The sequence below is a fragment of the Apteryx rowi genome, unplaced genomic scaffold, assembly GCF_003343035.1.
Source record: "Apteryx rowi isolate R43461 unplaced genomic scaffold, aptRow1 scaffold_231, whole genome shotgun sequence".
NCBI classification, from domain to species: domain Eukaryota; kingdom Metazoa; phylum Chordata; class Aves; order Apterygiformes; family Apterygidae; genus Apteryx; species Apteryx rowi.
In genome coordinates, this window is record NW_020448653.1 from 429,068 (window position 1) to 447,423 (window position 18,356).

Sequence of the window (18,356 nt, forward strand, 5' to 3'; positions counted from 1 at the left end):
CAAAACATTAAAGCAGTTTTTCATGGTACCAAGCCAATGAGCTCAGGTCTTTAAAAATGGAATGCTTTATAATGCAAATGTTTTGGAATTAATTTCTCTCCTACATTTACCTCTTACAAATTCCAAAATGTTAGTACATGTTGCTTCTATACAGTCTTTAAAGTGAAGGTTTTCTTTTATCGCTTATTAGCATATTAGACTGATTTAACTTGGAGAATGCACTTCACATGCAAAAATGYGTGTTGCTGACTAATGAATCCTAATAAACATATGATATTCAGAGCATAATTTAATTTAGGCTTCTTTTTGCAATGCTAGCTTCGGAAATCTTCCACATAATCCCCATCTGATTTCTTCAGGGAGAGGAGGCATGGGAAGCAAGGACGTATGATCAGTTATTTCTCAGTGTGGATCTATTCCCCAATTCAGTTTGGTGTGTGGCCCCAYACCAACACAGCCAAGTACTTTTGTGAAAATAAAACTTCTGTTAAACTGCAGTCTCAGTTTCCAGGATTACCTTTCATACAGGCTTGTGAGACCCTTCCTGCAGGGTTGTCCTTCCCAACAGGTCTATCACAGAACACTTTCTTCCATAATCTTCCTCTATCATAATGTTTATAAACTATCTAATTAATAAAGATTACATTGAGAAGCAGGAAAAGATCATTCAAGAGAATTCATTTTTGTTATACAGAAATGTTTATATATTGGTAAGTCTCACCTTTCCTTTATATGTCACTTGACTTGCAGATAATTAGCTGTTTTGTGCAGGAACCATGAAAGGATATTAGAACTTAGTACAATATCCTGAATTTGACAAAGACCTCCAGTCTACAGGGACTCCATCATACAAGCACTGTAATCAGCTCGTAACCAGGATAATGTGAGGTCAAATAAGAATGAAACAGAACTCAGATTTGATTCTTACTACTGTCAGGTTGATTATAGGTGAATTTTGTTCTTTTAATAATTTAGGTACAAAAACATCTATTAAAGCCATGTTATGAACACCTAGGATTAAAAATTCTGAAGACCTGTTCTTTTTTTCTACCACCTCACGGATGTTAAAAGTAAGAGAAGAGAATATAGTGGTTCAGGTTAATTTATTGAAGAGATGAAAGTGATGACCAGGGCTCTGTCCAACCGAACCATATCATCTTAAAAGGTAATTGATTCTCTGAAAAATGCTATTACAGTTATTCCAATTATTCAGCAATCCCACGATTTTCTTTCTAGAAAAAGACAGAAACTAATATGAATAAATCAGATGCTAACATATCAGAGAAGGAACAGAGATAAGACAGGTGCTAGGCACTCTCCTGCTGGAAAACAGGGAGCCTAGATCTTCATGAGACATATGTCTTGGAATTAACAGGTATCAGGCTCACTACACTAAGAATGTGCTTTGAGTCTCTGTCTCCCTCTCTCTCTATCTCCCTCTCAAAAACTACCAAATGCGAGGAGGGAGGAAGAGAAGCGGGGGGGGGAAAAAACAACACTTTTTTTTTTTTTTTTTTAATTCACTTGTCCTTGTGCCTATCTCCTTCTACAGGTGAAAAAGGTATTCTTGCTCATAGGGCTCTGGAGATACATTCAGGACAAAACTTATCCAATCGCTTCTTAGTTAACAAGTTGAGTCCTGCTCACACTATTTTCACCCACAAAAAAGCAAGAAGGAGTTGCTGTCAGGAGATGCTGACAAGTGTGAGTAATTTGTTCAGCTGAGCTAATGCTTCCCCCCTCTCTTCCCTCTATTTCAATTTGGAATTCAACCAGAGATCACTCTTGGCTGACTCTCTATAACCTGTGTTGAAGGACAAAGCAATGCTGGGATCACCTGATACTGCTGATAGTTTCACCTCTGGTTAGCTTTAGTGTCGGGGAAAAAATTTGGGCACACAAGTGCCTGCTAAGTAGCTGAAATTAACTGAAACAACGGGATGACTTTCTCCTACAAACTTTTCTCTGCTTCAGAAGGAATCTTATAGCCATTGAGGACAAGCAAAAAAGACGACTTGAGCTAAAGACTCCTGTAGCGAGACATGAATCAATTAGCTGTCTAGAACGAGCACAAAGTTTTGATTCCCCATCCACCCATCTACTGAATACATATGAACCTATTTCTCTGCCTGACTGGAAAAGCAAAAGGGAAACGCAGTAGTGGCAAATATTATGAGATTTCACACACCTGATTGCTTTAAAATGAGCAAGGGTTATCTGAACTCACTGGAGGGGAAAAAAACCCTCTCTCAATATTCAAATTTCCATCAGTATTAAACAGACTTGTTCTCAACACTGGGCATTAAGGCACTTTCAAAAGGTTCAATGGCACAGAAGAATACATACAACCTTTGAGCAAGACAGACCAATTGGCTACTTAACATTTTTAAATGCTTGTTTTTAAATAAAAACAATAAATAGAAATAAAGTGTTAGAACATGTTATGTTAGGGGAGTTGTCTTGCATTTTTTCAACATGCAACTATGACTTGTCTCTTGACTAACGGGGAACTGCAAGATGCTTGTTCTTTTCAGTAGAAAGAACAGAATGATGAGCTCAGCTATAAGCTCAGATGAGCTTATACTTAGTCAATTCAGTTTTCTTGGAATGGATGCATTTCCTTAGAGTGAAACAGATCTGGGTACTACTCCCAAATAACGCAATAAATGAGCCTGCCCACCTGACATGCAAGGTATCCTTTATCTGTGTAAGATATATGCATAAAAACATTTGCTTACAAGCAGACTGTTATTTTGACCATAAAAAGTATAATAAACCACTATATATAAGAAGTACTTCATCCTTCATTTCACTTACTTTAAAAGAAAACTGAACTGCAGATTCTGGAGGGTAAACTACGAAGTGTCTTAAGGTGAAGCCAAAACCCTGAGATGTCCTCCTTAACACAACAGTTTTCGGACCAGGCCAAGAGAAAGCTTCTTCTTCCTCTGATAGTGATACAGTTTCACTCCGCTCTTTTCCATCTTTATTTTTTGAAGCCTAAAACAAAAGGGAGAAAGAGACTAGACAGAAATTGTAATTTGGATTTTTTTTTTTTAAACATTGCTATGCACTAAAGAAAAAAAAACATATAATTTCTTCTCTCCCYGCCCCCCAAAGAGCTATGAAATAACTTTACAATTACCAACATTTTATCAATCAATGCATATTACAAAGCAGCACTCCCTACAGTGTTACACCTCTGGTCATATCACATACAGAATTATTCTTAAATTTTAAATGAAGTTACATACTAAAGAATCTAACACACAATAGTTAAAGGCTGAAATGAACCTCAGAAAAACAAGTATAGTTCGTAAATTTTTATTTGTTTCCTAAGTTTACGTAGATACAAACATAAGGAAGCTTTCTTCGTGTCTCTTGGGACTCCATTTCTGAGCACAGAGTTCACAAATACATAAAAGGTACACAACCTACTCCTCTTCTCCTGACCTAGAATTCAGATAGGGTTCTGTGAACTATTATCTTCGCACTTAACACAACTAAAGAGAACTGAAGAACGCATGCAATTGGTTAAGCTTCTTCAGCCTACCTATTTTTCCTCTAGTCATCTCTTTGGCTTCACCTGTATTTTTTCATCCCTAGAGAGCTACCTCCTCTGAATATTCAGTATGCCAACTCTAAACATAAAAGGAAAATAGACTTTTCTACYTATGTGTTTATACTAAAATCCCACCACCCATGCAGAAATAAGAACAATTACATTTAGGCTATTCTTAAAGGTAATTTTATATATGTACGGCTCAAGAATTATATTGCTATGAAAATATTTATCTTCTAAGCCTTAAATGMAATCTTTAATTTCAATTTGCAAAATGAATGCCTTGTCATATATAACATTTCAAGTCAAAGGCAGAAGCTATACAAAGAAAGTATGCCAAAACCCTATGACCCTCCTCTAAATATTCGAGTTCAATGATGCATGAAACAAATTTAGATACCAGAGTCTATAGTCTATTCAAAGGGTATTCAGATAGAATTAATAGATATCGTATCCTTCTGTAGCTCTACTACTGCGGCTCAGCAACTGGCTGATACATCAGAATTCACTGCTTGCTTTTCTTCCTGGCCTACTCCAAACGAATCCCCTTTACTTTAGTCCTACAACTGGGATCTCAAAACACAATGCTTATTGGCAAGGTGGGCCCTGCCAACTCCAGCCAGCATCTGCAGAGAAGAAGGAAAGCATCTCAGCTTCTGCCACAGTGGCAGCAACACCTATTACAGCAAAGCAAGGCCGGCAGCTGCTTGCTCAGCTCATTATTCCCCAGAGCAGCATGCTGCCTGTTGGTACGGAAACCACAAAGCCCTCCTACGAGGATGCTAGGACATGGCTGAGACCCCCACGTGTTGTCACGTGCTGCAGGGAGGACAAGGACCTCCCGGTCAGTGTTCAAGGACCAGCCTCCCTGTCTCCAGCACCCTTGCTCTCCAGCAAGGAAGACCACGCTCAGAGAAGGGTCATGGTGCTACAACCAAGCCAAGCAGCACAGCATCTTGCAATTAAATGACAAATGAAGGAAAACAATGAGAACTGTGGCACTTTAATGATGACTGGCTTTACTCTGAAGTTGAAGCAATGCAAAGATCAAGTTAAAAGTTACGTAAACCTTTAGCCCACCAAGTTAGTCACTGAGGTGTTTGCCACCAAGCTACTGTTCAGCTTCTGTACATGACAGTACCTTTTCTATTCTGCAGGAATAAATGTACCATCTCAGTCTTTCATTCTCACAACATAAGCAGAAAATTAATCCATTACGAACAACAATCATTCTGATCCTATTAAATTGGCAATAACTCTTAAAAAAACCACATACACACACACCTTGGCCTTATAAAAATATGACAATGACTTCCTCCATTAAGTGACAGGCAGGAATCCACCCCTTTAACATTCACCTGCAACCTTTTTTTTTTCCCCCTCTCAAATTTTTAAGGTAATATTTGATGCGGAAGTTTTAAACAAGACAAGAATACAAGACAAGAATATTCATCATTTTAGGTAGCGCACAAGATCAAAATGTTTAGTAAGCAAATATCTATCATTATAGACAGGTGAACAGTAAGCTCAAAATGTAGCACTCATAAATAAAAGTCTGTAACATATTCACATCTTGATTCAGACAAAAACTCCCTAATTAGCCTAAAGATAATTTTGCCATGTATAACAACTGACCAAAGTTTAAATATAGACACACTGTCGTCTGAGCTCGAAATACTGCCATTCTAAACTGTCCTAGGCCTGAGGAGTGGGAGACGCAGCACTTGACTGAAGCAAGAGAAGAACCTCCGATTTCCTTGTAATTTCATGAAAACTTTTAGCACTCGTGAAAGGTGCTGAACTAACAGCTATTTCTAAAAACAGTACTCTGCAGTCAAATCATTATTTCCTGAGAGGGAATGCCAGAAGTGAAAGGTTATCTCCATTCTGTCCTTGGACCCCCTGCAAAGTCTGACAACAACGCAACAGAAAAGGCCAATATTAATAATAAATGCAAGACATGTTCAGTAACAGCAACTTTCAGCCACCAGCATGAACAAGAAAGAATTTGAATCATAAAGAAAATAGAGTCAACATCTGTTGCTTCACCCTGTGGAACGTCCAACCACAGTACACCCACCTGAAATATCCCTTTTCAGAGGAGGCTTTAAAAAGGAAAAAGAAAAGTTTTCAAAAACACAAACAAAACAAGGACGCAAGACAGCAAGCAAGGAACAGATAATGTTGAATAACACAGCCAGGAACGTCTTACTGAAGGCAGAGCTCCTACATAGTTCTACTTGCGAGCCAAACATAAATGATATTCATGAAGTCATGAACACAAATATCTCATCTGCTAGAGGTGATTTGTCTTTAGAGAAGATTCATTTGCATTTCAAGAGAATGAAAAATATATTTTATATAATGGATGCTTTATTTTGATTTTACATGAAGTCTAACAAATTAAAGATTATTTTGTGATATTCCTTACTAAAGGTCTAAATTTTTGATTCAATAAAACACTAAATATCTCTGTAGATTCAACACTCAAAGTGCATACAATCGAGTTCAAGGACTGAAGAATCCCAGGCTACTAAAAAAAAGCTTCAAGCAACATTCCCCTCAGGATTCCTTCATACGAGGTTTCTTCTCAAACTATCTCAAAACATCATTTCCTGTTACATGCAATTACAATGACATACAACAGATGCTTAAATGCATTGTAAAATGCGTACTTTGCTTTGACTATTGTATTTAGCCCTCTTTTTTGAGCAATAAAAGCATCCATGAATAAATAGATGGCACTTTAAAGATCCACATGAATCACTGGGAGCTTAGCACACCGTCCAACAGAATTAAGTAAAATCTGCAAATACTATTGAGGCCTGTAAATGATAACATTTTAAATTAAGAGTATAAATCTCAAAATAATAATAATAATAATAATAATAATAAATAATTTCCCATTATATCAGTCTAAAAAAAAAAAAAGCGAAAAACAGAAAAAAACACATCCACTTCCATTCTCTCTAAACTGTCTGTCATCTTTAAGCTTCTCAGCAATTTAAGGACAGACCTATACAGAGTATGTTAAAAACAGTCAGTTAAATCCTTAAGTGACAGCCATAGTTAATTGCAATAAAATTAAGTATTGCTCTGTTGACTATTTCAGCAGAAGAATAAGTATACTCTAGAGTCCAAAGTTCTAAATAAATGAATAATAGTTAACACAAATAATAATAGATACGTTGCACTGCTGATCCTTGAACAATCATGCAAACCACTGAAGTTGGTGCAAGTCATCTGAATTGCTGTCATCTCTTTCAATTTTCATCCATATTTCATCTTTGTGTTCCACACACAAATTTAAAATTATTTCTAAAGTCATGTAGGACTGGCTTCCAGATTTGCTCTACATTGTGTTAAACTTCTTTTATCATATAAAACATATCACAAATAAATTAAGAAAAGTGTCATTGTAAGTGTGTGCTGCCCATAGTACATTTTCTGGAGCCTAAAACCGTATTTAAAACAAAACAAAACAAACAAATAAGACAGACCAGGGCACTTACCTATCAATACCTTAATAAGCACAGGCTGTTTCAATGTTCTAAGCAGCACCTACTTCAAAAACATTTAGCATGTTCAACTTTTAGCCAGTCTACCAAGAAATGGGATACCTGAAAGAGCAGTTCTGCTAGATGGATATATGCCCAACAGAAAATGGGTTGATGTCACCACATTTTACTGATTCAACAGCCAAATAATATTTTTTTAGTCACTACTGACATAAGCCAGAGCCAAAAAGGATTTTACACATAGTTTTTGATCCCTAAGATCACCCTGAGACTCCAACAGTACATTCCAAATGCTATAATAAATGCTGGACTTGCTTAAAACCACTGATATTTCTTGTATCAGGTCATTTACTTTTTCTGTTTTTTGTAACTAAGTATCACTTAGCTAACTGCCCTATTAAACTTGCAATTTCAAAGAAAGAACACCTTTCCATTAAAAAGAGCTTGATCTTATTTTATGTGGCAGAAAGCAAAAAAGATTCTTTAAAAAGGAAACAGGGAAATAAAAATGTCCTTTCTGGCTAAGGCAAGTTTTTTCTTCTCTTCTGTAGCCTATGTTGGCAATAAAATCTAGTTATCCACACAGCAATGGCAGGTTTCACTACAAATAAGGCTTGCTTCTTTAAATAATCAGATTCTCCCACTGATGATTTTCAAATGAAATTATAAGAAGACACTGACCCTTTTAGATTCAACCACTCAAAGAATCCAAAATCATTTGACTACTTGTGAGCTTCTAGCAAAGTGAAGTAATAATAATTTTCTCACTCAGAAATGAATTCTACTTTGTGGTACGACCATCTGATCAGAAAGAAAGGGGGAAGGGGCATTATGGCTAGAGGACAACCTGTGCCCCAACTCGTATCATCTTCTGTGATCACAGACCTGGACTCCTGCATACAAGTGACTCAGGCAGAGTAACAGTTAAATCTGTTGGAGAACACAGGTTTCCTCAGTCCTGGGAGATATGATGAATCATGATAAAAAATGTACTATATGATAAAAACAATATGTTAAAAAAACAAAACAAAATTCCCACCTCAAATGCTCTTGYACGATCTTAAAATTTGTAATGCTTCATCTAAGAAACATCTGAGAAAGACTGTTTTAACACAGAGAAAGAAAAAGTTATATACCCTTTTCCTTGAAATACATTGTTGCCATCCTCATTTGCAGTATAGGTATATCCAGCACCCAAACATAAATTCACACCATGTTTTATCTCAGTACTACCTCAAAAATGGGATCACACACACAAGGAGAAGAATGAGTCTTTTTCTTTCAGTTTTCCTCAAGCTCATAAATCAAGGAGTTCAAGGGAGACTGGTCATATTCATAAAGACCACAAATCCAGAGAAGAAAACTTACAGACAAGAAACTTTCTTCTTCTTCTTCTTCTTCTTCTTCTTATCACTTTTTATACATACATTCACAGTATGGTCTCTTCAAGCAGTTCTCCATTAAATCCACCACTAACCTAGAGAAAAGTCTCATACTACCTGCTAAAGAAAGACAGAGCTGCAGGGAAAGTGCTGATCATGCAGGCTGAGAGCTCTCGCTGCTCTTCACGCAAAGTCACAAGTGTTATATGCTGACTGCTGAAATGAGCACTGCAAATGAAGAGTGACTAAGCTAAGACCAAATACACCGAAATATGATCATGCACTGAAACGGTCTCAGTCCACAGTGAGATATTTCTAGTGTCTTTGAACCTGATTGGAATGAAAAAGGAACATCTTACAGAGATGTAAATCATTCCCAATTGAAGAAAAGTAATTACTGACACAAAGTTGATACATTTGGCAAATTCATCCTACCTTGCCAGTAGCTGAGAGGTTTCAGAGCAAGAGTAARGAAACAAAGATGTAAACTTTACTCTTATCAACCAAGGTCTCTGGCAGAAGCCGGCAGCTCTAGGTGTCTCCCTCGCAGGAGGGCACGTTCTTAGTGTTCTGAAGGATTGCTTTGATGTCTTCTTGTCCTGAAGGTCAGCCCAAGCGGCCACAACAGCAGATCAGTTTGGTGGGGAACTGCTGTGAGTGCATTCGGGTATTTGGAAGTCCTGGCAGCAAACCAGCCACCTTCTTTTAGGAGTCTGAATCCCACACAGATGAAACACATGCCTGGGATAGTCTTTTAATCCCATCAGTGAAGACGGTGACTCTGCCTGCAGCAGGGGGCATACCAGCACAAACTTTAAAATGTATCTCAGAATTGAATAATCCAATTCAATGAAATACATAAACGATATTCTCAAACCAAGTCTAGTTTAGGAGAAATGCTCAATAAAATGATATGCAAGGACTCCAAAAGTATGAAGTAAGTGGGAAATCTGCAGCTGTTCAAAACCAAAGTTTCTGTGCCAACTCAGCAGATGGCTGTGAGGCACTGAGAGAAGGACACATGCATTGCTGCCATGTATGATGCAGGTTACAGAGCCGGCTTGGCGGTGGAAGGAGGACAGAGGGAAGAGCACTTCAGTGTACTTTTACAGCTACTGCTGTAGTAAACACAGTCATTCAAAGGGGAAATAGCATTTTCAAGATAAAGCATTTCGGTCCTCAAAAGGGTCAAGGCACAGAGCAGAAAATAAACAATAAAAAGTCTCCACACATTCAGCTTATTACACAGCTTAAACTTTCCTTACTGTGTTCCACTGTTAATGAAAAGCTGTCTTGTAAAGCAAAGCAGTTGATACTTGTGTCAGTCCCGTCACTGCCCCAGACCTCAGAAGGAAAGCTGAAGGCTACCTACGGCAACCTTTACTTTCCTCCCTCACCTTAAAATGCTTGCCTATTTCAACTGAATTTTTTTCTCCTGAACTCAAATAGAGAAAACCAAAAAGGGTTAGAGGAAGCCTGTACTTGAAAAACTCCATCTTCTTGATTTGAAATCAAGTCCTTCATTGCAGTATATAATTAACTAGTTTTATACTAGCAGACAACTCAAGGATTTAGTGACATCTGACAATCTGAAAATAGATGACCTCAAAAATGTCACTGCTGCAGGTCTGTTCAACCGAAGAGTTTTCCAAAAAAGCCTACTTCCAAGTATCTGTGGGCTATCTACATGGCTCTGGATTAATCACATCTTTAATGCAGAGATACCAATTGGCTTGTGGATAAGCCCAAGCCCAGCTGGATTTATATGCATGAATAAAAGGACCACTGAACTCCCAGTGGAGATCCAGGAACAGTTTTGAGACTTTGAAGCAGGGGGAATCCCAACCTACTAAGTCTGGCTAACTTCAACATGGCTTTTCATGCGGAACAAGTTCTGGTCTTCCTGAACTGTAGTTCCGATGCCTGGACTTTTTGTGCTATGCTCCGAACTTCACAAAGAGCAAGATCAGGGCTGGCAAGACTGCTGCTCAGCCACAGCTCAAACTTGACTCAACAAGGCTTCTCCACAGTCAGCCCCCAGTCCCTGTATTATCCAGATGCATCCATAAACTGATGTATGAGATCCTGCTTTAATGCTAGATAATAGGGAGTTTAGCATACTTAAACTCATTAAAATGAATACTAATCTATCGTCTAAAGGGTCTACATTAATAAATAAATAAATATGACCAGTATGGTTAAATATATATATATACACACACACAGTTAACTATATATACACACATATATATGCATATAAAAATAATATATTTGTAGCTTCTTATTCACACACACAAACTCTACTGCTTTAACTAGAATCTTTTCAAAAGCTAGTTAAGTGCATCTCTGTTTAGATCACGCCTTATACTTTTCCAGAGTAACAGCATATTACAAGCAACAGCATGAAGAAGCATAATAAAAACATGGGAACTTCATAGGACAGAGATGCAAACTGTTTTCACAATGTGTATTTGTTCACATATTGCAATTAGTATTTACAATAATAAAAACACATAGTATTAAATTTTGTCAGAAAAACATTAAAAATAAAAGAAATTGAGAGCTTCCTTGTTTTCTTATAGCTTCATTAGCAAAAGCCTCCACTCTTAACAGCTACATCCTCCTTAAACTGCAAAGAAAGGAAACATCTGCAGGGTTGGTAACATAACAGCAAAATGTCATGTGATCTTAATTTAGCTAAATTGAAGCTTTTCCTTTTTTGCTTATTCTGTCGTTGGTTGTTAAGAATAGGAAATGCTTTGTCCTTACCTCAGGGTCTAACCTGGAAATGTCAGAGATAGGCGACTCAAAGCATGCTTCTAACCCTCACCACTGAAGCACTGTTGAGGTCACTCCATGCATGGTACAAGAACCTTCTTAGGAGTTTGACAGAAGTGATACAGAATAGTTTGCCTAGAGTCACAGCTTGTCAAGGGCTGCCTTACTGTTTCTTTCAGCCTACAGGAAATTTTTGATAGACCCAAGAGTACAAGCTTTCCCATGATCTACTCTGCTTCCTACAAATGGGGAGGAGGACAATAAGAAACACTGCCCAGGTCCCAAGTAAGAGCGCTACTGTAAAGATAGGAAGGAGTCAGAACAAAAGTTTTTACTCTGCTTTTTGGAATAACCTGGACTTCAGACACATGACATACCAGAAAACTTTCACTATTCTTTCACCGGACTCTGTTATAGCATGCTTATTTACATATATTGAAATAGCTTTGCAGAAGCTGTTAGGAAAACAACAAAATCACTGCACAGTGTACAACCTGATCTGCGCAGACCCAATATCAATAATCAGATGCAACACAGCTTTAAATTAATGTCATTTGTGAAACTAGCTACACATTTCCTTCAAATCATAATCTTTCTCATCACCATAGCCAGAGGTTATGTCTTGGTTCAAAAAGTTATCAGCTCTACTGAGTGACATAGTTTAAGCTACACACCACACCAGATGCATTGCCCAAACCAGCACCCTTTTCCACAGCCCCCCTGTCCCTAAGGGGGGGATGGCACAGCACTGCGCTCACACGAGGCTACCCCATGATGCAGCTGCAAGGCAGAGTAAGGGCTTTGCTTTTTGGTCTCACCGGCGGGACAGAAATACACCTTACACCTGCTTTCTCTTTTTATCTAATGTAGGTACCAGGCTTCTCTTACAGAACCTTCTGATCTTTTCAATGTAAACAGATTACATGCTTACTTCTACTTTACAAATAAGACATTAAAATCATTGAGAGACTAGTTGCACCACTTCATCTGCACAAACGCAACATCCTAACCTTGGCTAATTCAAGCTGTTTAGACTTCAGAGCATTAAATTTCTGCAATATTGCAGCTGTAGTTAAACAACTTTATTTTCATGTACAGCACAAATGTGTGTGACCTGCYCAAAGCCAAAAGGAAGCCTTTGGAAGGTAGGGGAGTTGCTCCTCAACGTCCAGATCCAGACTACCACTCTAAACACGGTCATTGCAAGTGAGCTATTACTCCAGATTCTGATCCTGTTTGTGAAATATTTATCTGGTCGCATGTGGATAGTTTTAAGAATAACAGACTTGAGAAAAGAGCTATCTATATCAAGCCTAAATTGCTTAGAAAACAGATTTAATACAGAAAACACGCTTTCAGAATGGCTCAAAACACCACAGAACTTGCATACGTAAGACAACTGTTTCAAGATCCTTGACATGCCCACACACACAGCTTCCCTCCCCATCAAAAAAGCCTCTAAATCCATAGTTCAAGCTATTCACTGTTGAAGTTTGCAAATATCCAGACTATTAAAAAATCCCTGCAAGACACAAACCTACCATTTAAAACATGTATAATCAGGATTATATTTAAGTTATTTAAATTGAATGTACTATATAATGTGTAAGTTAACACATTGCAAGTTTTAAAAACCTTATATGTGGAAGTGATAAGGTTTGTTTTGTATCCAAAAAAAAAAAAAAAAAAAAAATCAGCATACATATGCATGCAAAGTCACATATCCAGAACAGCCATGTTAAAATATTTCAGAACCCTAAATTTATAATCTACTGTGCACACATGACGGAGGGAGAAAAACAGCTTTTTCTGTCAAGTCATTTACTAAGATACAGTGCACAGGAAGATGCTTACAAAAAGGAGTGTGAGGTCATCAGCTTGAAAAAAATCTTAATTCTTTATGCCAACAGAGATGAGATATCACTAAGAGGATAAAGAGGAGAAAGTTACTCACATGATTCCAAGTCCAGCTCTAAATCCAGAAGCTTTTTCAACATTGACTTATGAAGTGATCATAAGTAAGCTGCATATCTCGCAGCATGCACTGGATGTGTCAGTAAGAATGGTTAATTAAGATTACTAAACTTACATTTGTATTGCTGTCTGGAGGAAGAAGAAACGCATTTCAATAAAAAACTATTTGCTTATTTAAGAACTACTTGTATTTGTTTGCCTATTACTATTTCTTGCATTGCTCACTGTTGCCAAATTATTTCCCTGTACTTCTGAACATCAAAAAATGTTTCTCCAACAGCAGAGTGGATTCCCACAATGAATACAGCCACCAGCTATTTCCTGCAATGATTTTACACCTTTTACTCAATAATAAAAATATCATACCCTGCACAGCTATGAGACAAAAGATTTAATTTCATCCCTTCTCTCTCCAAGGTGGGAGACAAACACAAAAATAAAAGTGCAATAAAATTACATAGTATATCAAATTTCAAAACCATTATCGGCTGCAAATATCTCAAAAGGAACGCAACCACCTTTTTTATGTTATCCTCCAAGTGACACATCTGGAAGACTGAAAAGCTTTTTTGATATTAACTGAGATTCTCCAAATGAAGGGCAATACCTGCAGTACAGCAGTTTCTGCAGTGCTTCTGCGTCMTAAAGCTTAAAGGCAATGTAATAGCTGAGCTTGCACTACAACATCTCATTCCCATACACTGCTTCATACAAAAATAAAACCTGCAATAATGAACTCAAGTTTAAAAAAAATAATAAAAATCTAGGCTGCTATAAAGCCACAACATACTAACATACTGTTGCATACATCCACATAGGTTTTGATCAGAAAGTTCCTCCCAACCCATCAACTTCAATGGTCTGAACTACTCTGCATGATGAAACTGTTTGGTTAACTGTAAGTTTATGTAACCTTTAATCTTTCACATTTCTTCTACAAAGCCCTTCTTTGGCTGAGAAACTGGAGACTTAAGTACTCAGATGGCTAGAAGTACGTTATTGTTATGTTTAAAGGTTAGGATGCTGCAATAAGATGTCTGTAGTAACCAGACATTTTTCAGTTAAGAATTTGGAACTGATGAGAATAGCAAATGAGAAGATCTGCTCTCATCAAACTAATAAAAGCCTTATAGCAGAATGATGAGCTATGCTGGTATAAGACCTACATTCAGCTAATGGTCTACTGTTCCTCAACACAATGCTTGCAAGCAACAAATCTGTGATGCAGTCATCTACCCTATTTTATCTACCAGCAATCCTTCTGAGTATCTGAAGAAGTGGTATTTACTGGTTTAGACATACTTGCTCTAATCTATTCCGCCTCAGCCATAAGTCTAATAGAAGCACCAAACATCTCAAGAGTTTACCTCATGCTGAAGGCTGATTAAAGATGTCCTCACAAGGACAGAAAGGGCAGCTCCTTCTGCATCCCGCTGAAGACAAACTAAGTTGTTGTGTTACTGAGTAAACATATTACTTACCACTTCCAAACATTTGTTGAAGAAATCTTACTTTGATGACAATAGTATGGTAAGCTATGATTCTGAGATGGCAATCCCACAAACATCAGCCTATCAAATGACTAAAATAGACCCTCACTTTTTTTTCTTTTGGGGGGGGGGACATTCTCTTTCTCACAGGATAAGGTCAAAAATTCTTAGTTTAACAAGACCACCATAATCTATTATGAATAGGGTTAATCCTCTACAGTACTGTTGAGGTAGTCTTGGTAAGCGTACCACAAATCTGCCTGTAAATCTATTTATAGTTGTCCCACACAGGATACAAACCATCCACTTGCTATTCTCCTTCAATTCTTAAATCCTTAAATTTTCTATCATGTTGAAGTTCTAAATAGCCCATGAAACTCCTACAGCTGAATCTACCCCATCTTCCCCAAGACAACAGCCACAGACAATGCAAAGAAAGCAAAGCAAGACACTTTAGTGTAATAATTAATTTTAAGAAAGATCAGAAGATAAGTCACGAAGTAGTCCCATAAGCAAAGAGTGAAAGATAAATTCCAAATACCTTGTTTCACTTTGGTACACTTAGATTAGTGTGCAATGAGAAGGCTTCTGAATAAATATTCAGGGATCACAACTACAATTAATCTGTAACCTGATTCAAGAGATAATTGGCTGTATTTATTACTAAATAAGCAGGTTTATATTTTCTCCTTGAATATATATTTCTAGTCACTATTTAGAAGAAAATGGGTTTTCCCACAAGGCAAGTCTTAACTTGGCTCTCAGATCACAACCAGTAATTCACCCCCTGACGTTTTACCAAGGGTTGGGATGGATGGAAATCACAAGAAAAGCTGCACAGCTTCTGCAAATTCAAGGCTACCACAACCCAAACTGGAGCTATGCTTTGAGGGGGCGCTTGAAAAATAGCTGTTAAGTCTTTGAAGGACCAGCTCACACACTTGCTTTCTCACCAGCAGCATCCTAGGACACTGCTAGGGGAGAATTTGGAAAGATCAACACTGCTGCACAAAGCAGCACGAGTCTCCCTCCAGGGAGGGCAGCATCCACTTTTTATATGGTATTTTAATGCAGTAGGAAGAGACCAGATGCACTATAATGTCTCATAAACAAACTTACAGATTCATTTCAGAGAAAAATAGCAACTCATTAAAATGTAAAGTTTACAGGGGTTTTACTTTCCAAAAAAAAAAAAAAAAAAGTATGCAGTAATTGCATATTCTACTTATCTAGTAAAATGAACAAGACCAAACAATTCAGCTACATTTCTACCTTAAGCATGTAAGTAATTGGAAGTATACCGACCTAAGGCCTGGTTTCTCTTTCCCTCTTGGTAACAGCTTTTGGGTTATGTGAACTCTGCCTGTTTCTTACAGTTCACTTCAGTCTACTGCTAGATTGAATACCAATCCCACCCCCACCCTGTTCATGTCAAACTCATTTTAAAACCTCATTGGAATGTCCAAGTAATAGAAGCCAAGCCTCCTCTTGTTTCTTCAGGACTTCCAAAGGATGGTAAGCAACTGTCAGGTTTTATTTTCAGTTTATGTCAAATCCTACACAGGTGAATTCTTACATATATATGTAAGCAAATCAGATCAAACTTACTGAGACAGTTAATCATCTGTGAAGATTAAGACTCTRAGAGAAAGCCTCGAATTTTCTCTGATTTTTCCAGTTCTACAGATCAGATTTCTTTAACTTATAGGAAGGACAGTGATTGGGAAAAAAAAAACAAAAAACAAAAAAACAAAACAGACAATGTACATCAGCTTCTGTATCACTTAAAAAACAAAAAGAAAAAAAAATCATTCAATACACAGCAATGTAGTTTCCTGATTAAGAAGTGTTTTAGTACAGACATGACATGCAGTTTTGTTTGTATATTAAATGGCATATTATTTCAAAGGACTTATATATATGGAGGCAATTATTTTTGAATCGTTTGTGTCTATTTGCTGTATTGAAATAACAACTTCATAAGAATATTTACCTATCTTCCCCTTACATTGTAAAAGAATAAAATGAATTCTCTTCAGTGTCTGGCTGAATGTTATGGGAGATGCACAGGTAAAACCTAGAGCACCCTTACAGTAGTATTACCAGAGCACAGAACTATTTTAAACTCTTAGTAAATGGATTCAGTTTAAAAGCATTTCCCTTCAAAATCCAGGCTTTTTTTCTTCCCCCCCTCAACTCTGCAGTAAATAAATCAATTAGACTTAAATCTGCCTATATTTAAAACCGAATAACATCCTGTGGAAGTTTATTTTATCCTGTATGTTTAAAAAGTATGTAACATCCAACCTTCTCTCACACTATTTTTTCCACATACTCATGAAAATGAAGTATTTTCAAAACAGCCAAGGGTTTTGAGTCCTATTAAAGAAGGGAAACAAATCACCCTTATATTTATTTACAATACAGTTTATCCTGGCATATCTCTCCCTTCCTGTATGATATATATAGTTTTGTTCAATCCATGAAGCAAAAAATCCTCAAAGCTGAAAACTCTGTAAGAACAATTTAAAGTACTTAAAGTGTTAAAAAACAAACAATTATATAGTCAAAACATGCCTAATATGCAGCTGCTTAACTCTAGAAAAATCTTTCATGAATGGCAGTATCTCTAATACTACATTTTCAATAGGATTGGGGGTGGGGAGGAGAGACGTTTGGAGCTTTTGTTTAAACTAAATTATAATAATGATCAGAATAAAACATGTAAGGATAAGAAAACAACAAACCTGACCACTACAAGCACAGAACAGGTTACACAAACTCCAGCTGGGTCTGCACCTAAAAATCCTAAACCGGGACATGGTTCGCTCTAGCGCAGACTGCTGCTGCGGTCTGACTCAGCTTTTGTGTCTGTGCTGCCGCGGAGACGGAACGATGCAGTTAAACAGCTTCAGGATCAGGGACATTCCTTCCTGTTCCTTTCTCCCTTCCCACCCTGCAACGGGACAACTCAACAAGATAAGCTGACACGACTGCATGACGTTCTTCCAAATAACACTCGTGAACCGACCAGATTATGTATTCTCGGGGGNAAGAACATCCTAAGAAATCTCACTAAAGCAAATGCAGAAAGGATCTCGCAAACTGTGCTTGTTCTCTTTTCATTTCTGCTGCTGAAGAAACCAATCTGAATATCATCAATAATTTAGTCTAATAATTCATATCACATGAATTTTAAACTTGTTTAGGCACGATATATTGTGATGGTAGCTTCTGCGTTTTCATGAGGTACAAAAGCTTATGTCAGCTATTTTAAACATAGCAGAATATTAGCAACCTTTCAAAGACAAAAGAACTTTAGTTTTCATAAAATCACAGTTTCACCTGCTTGATCTGGGTGGATTCCCCTTTCAACTACCAGGGTACTGACAGTATTACACAGAAATGCTGTCTCCTCTTCTGAACCAGGGAACGGCAACGGCCATATTGATAGAGAGGTGGAAGATGCAACACCAGTGGGATCCTATTTGAAGTTTAAACCCCACAATTAACTAACAAACCCTTCAGGAACAGACAGACCTGGTTTCATCTATCAGCTGTAGCTCAAAGTAATTTAAAACTAGAAAGTATTTGCTGAACAGATGTTTGAGACCCAAGAAAAGCACCTCTCTAATAACGCAAGGATGGACCC

General features: G+C 37.4%; 1 protein-coding gene across 2 annotated transcripts in view; it reads right to left on the reverse strand.

Moving 5' to 3' along the window:
- Positions 1-18,356, reverse strand: part of ARHGAP21 (Rho GTPase activating protein 21) — a 119,074-nt gene that overhangs the window by 71,646 nt on the left and 29,072 nt on the right. For both annotated transcript variants that reach the window (XM_026065774.1, XM_026065773.1), the window contains exon 3: positions 2,818-3,000. In XM_026065774.1, coding sequence (XP_025921559.1) covers positions 2,818-3,000 — 183 coding nt within the window. The remainder of the gene's footprint in view (positions 1-2,817; positions 3,001-18,356) is intronic.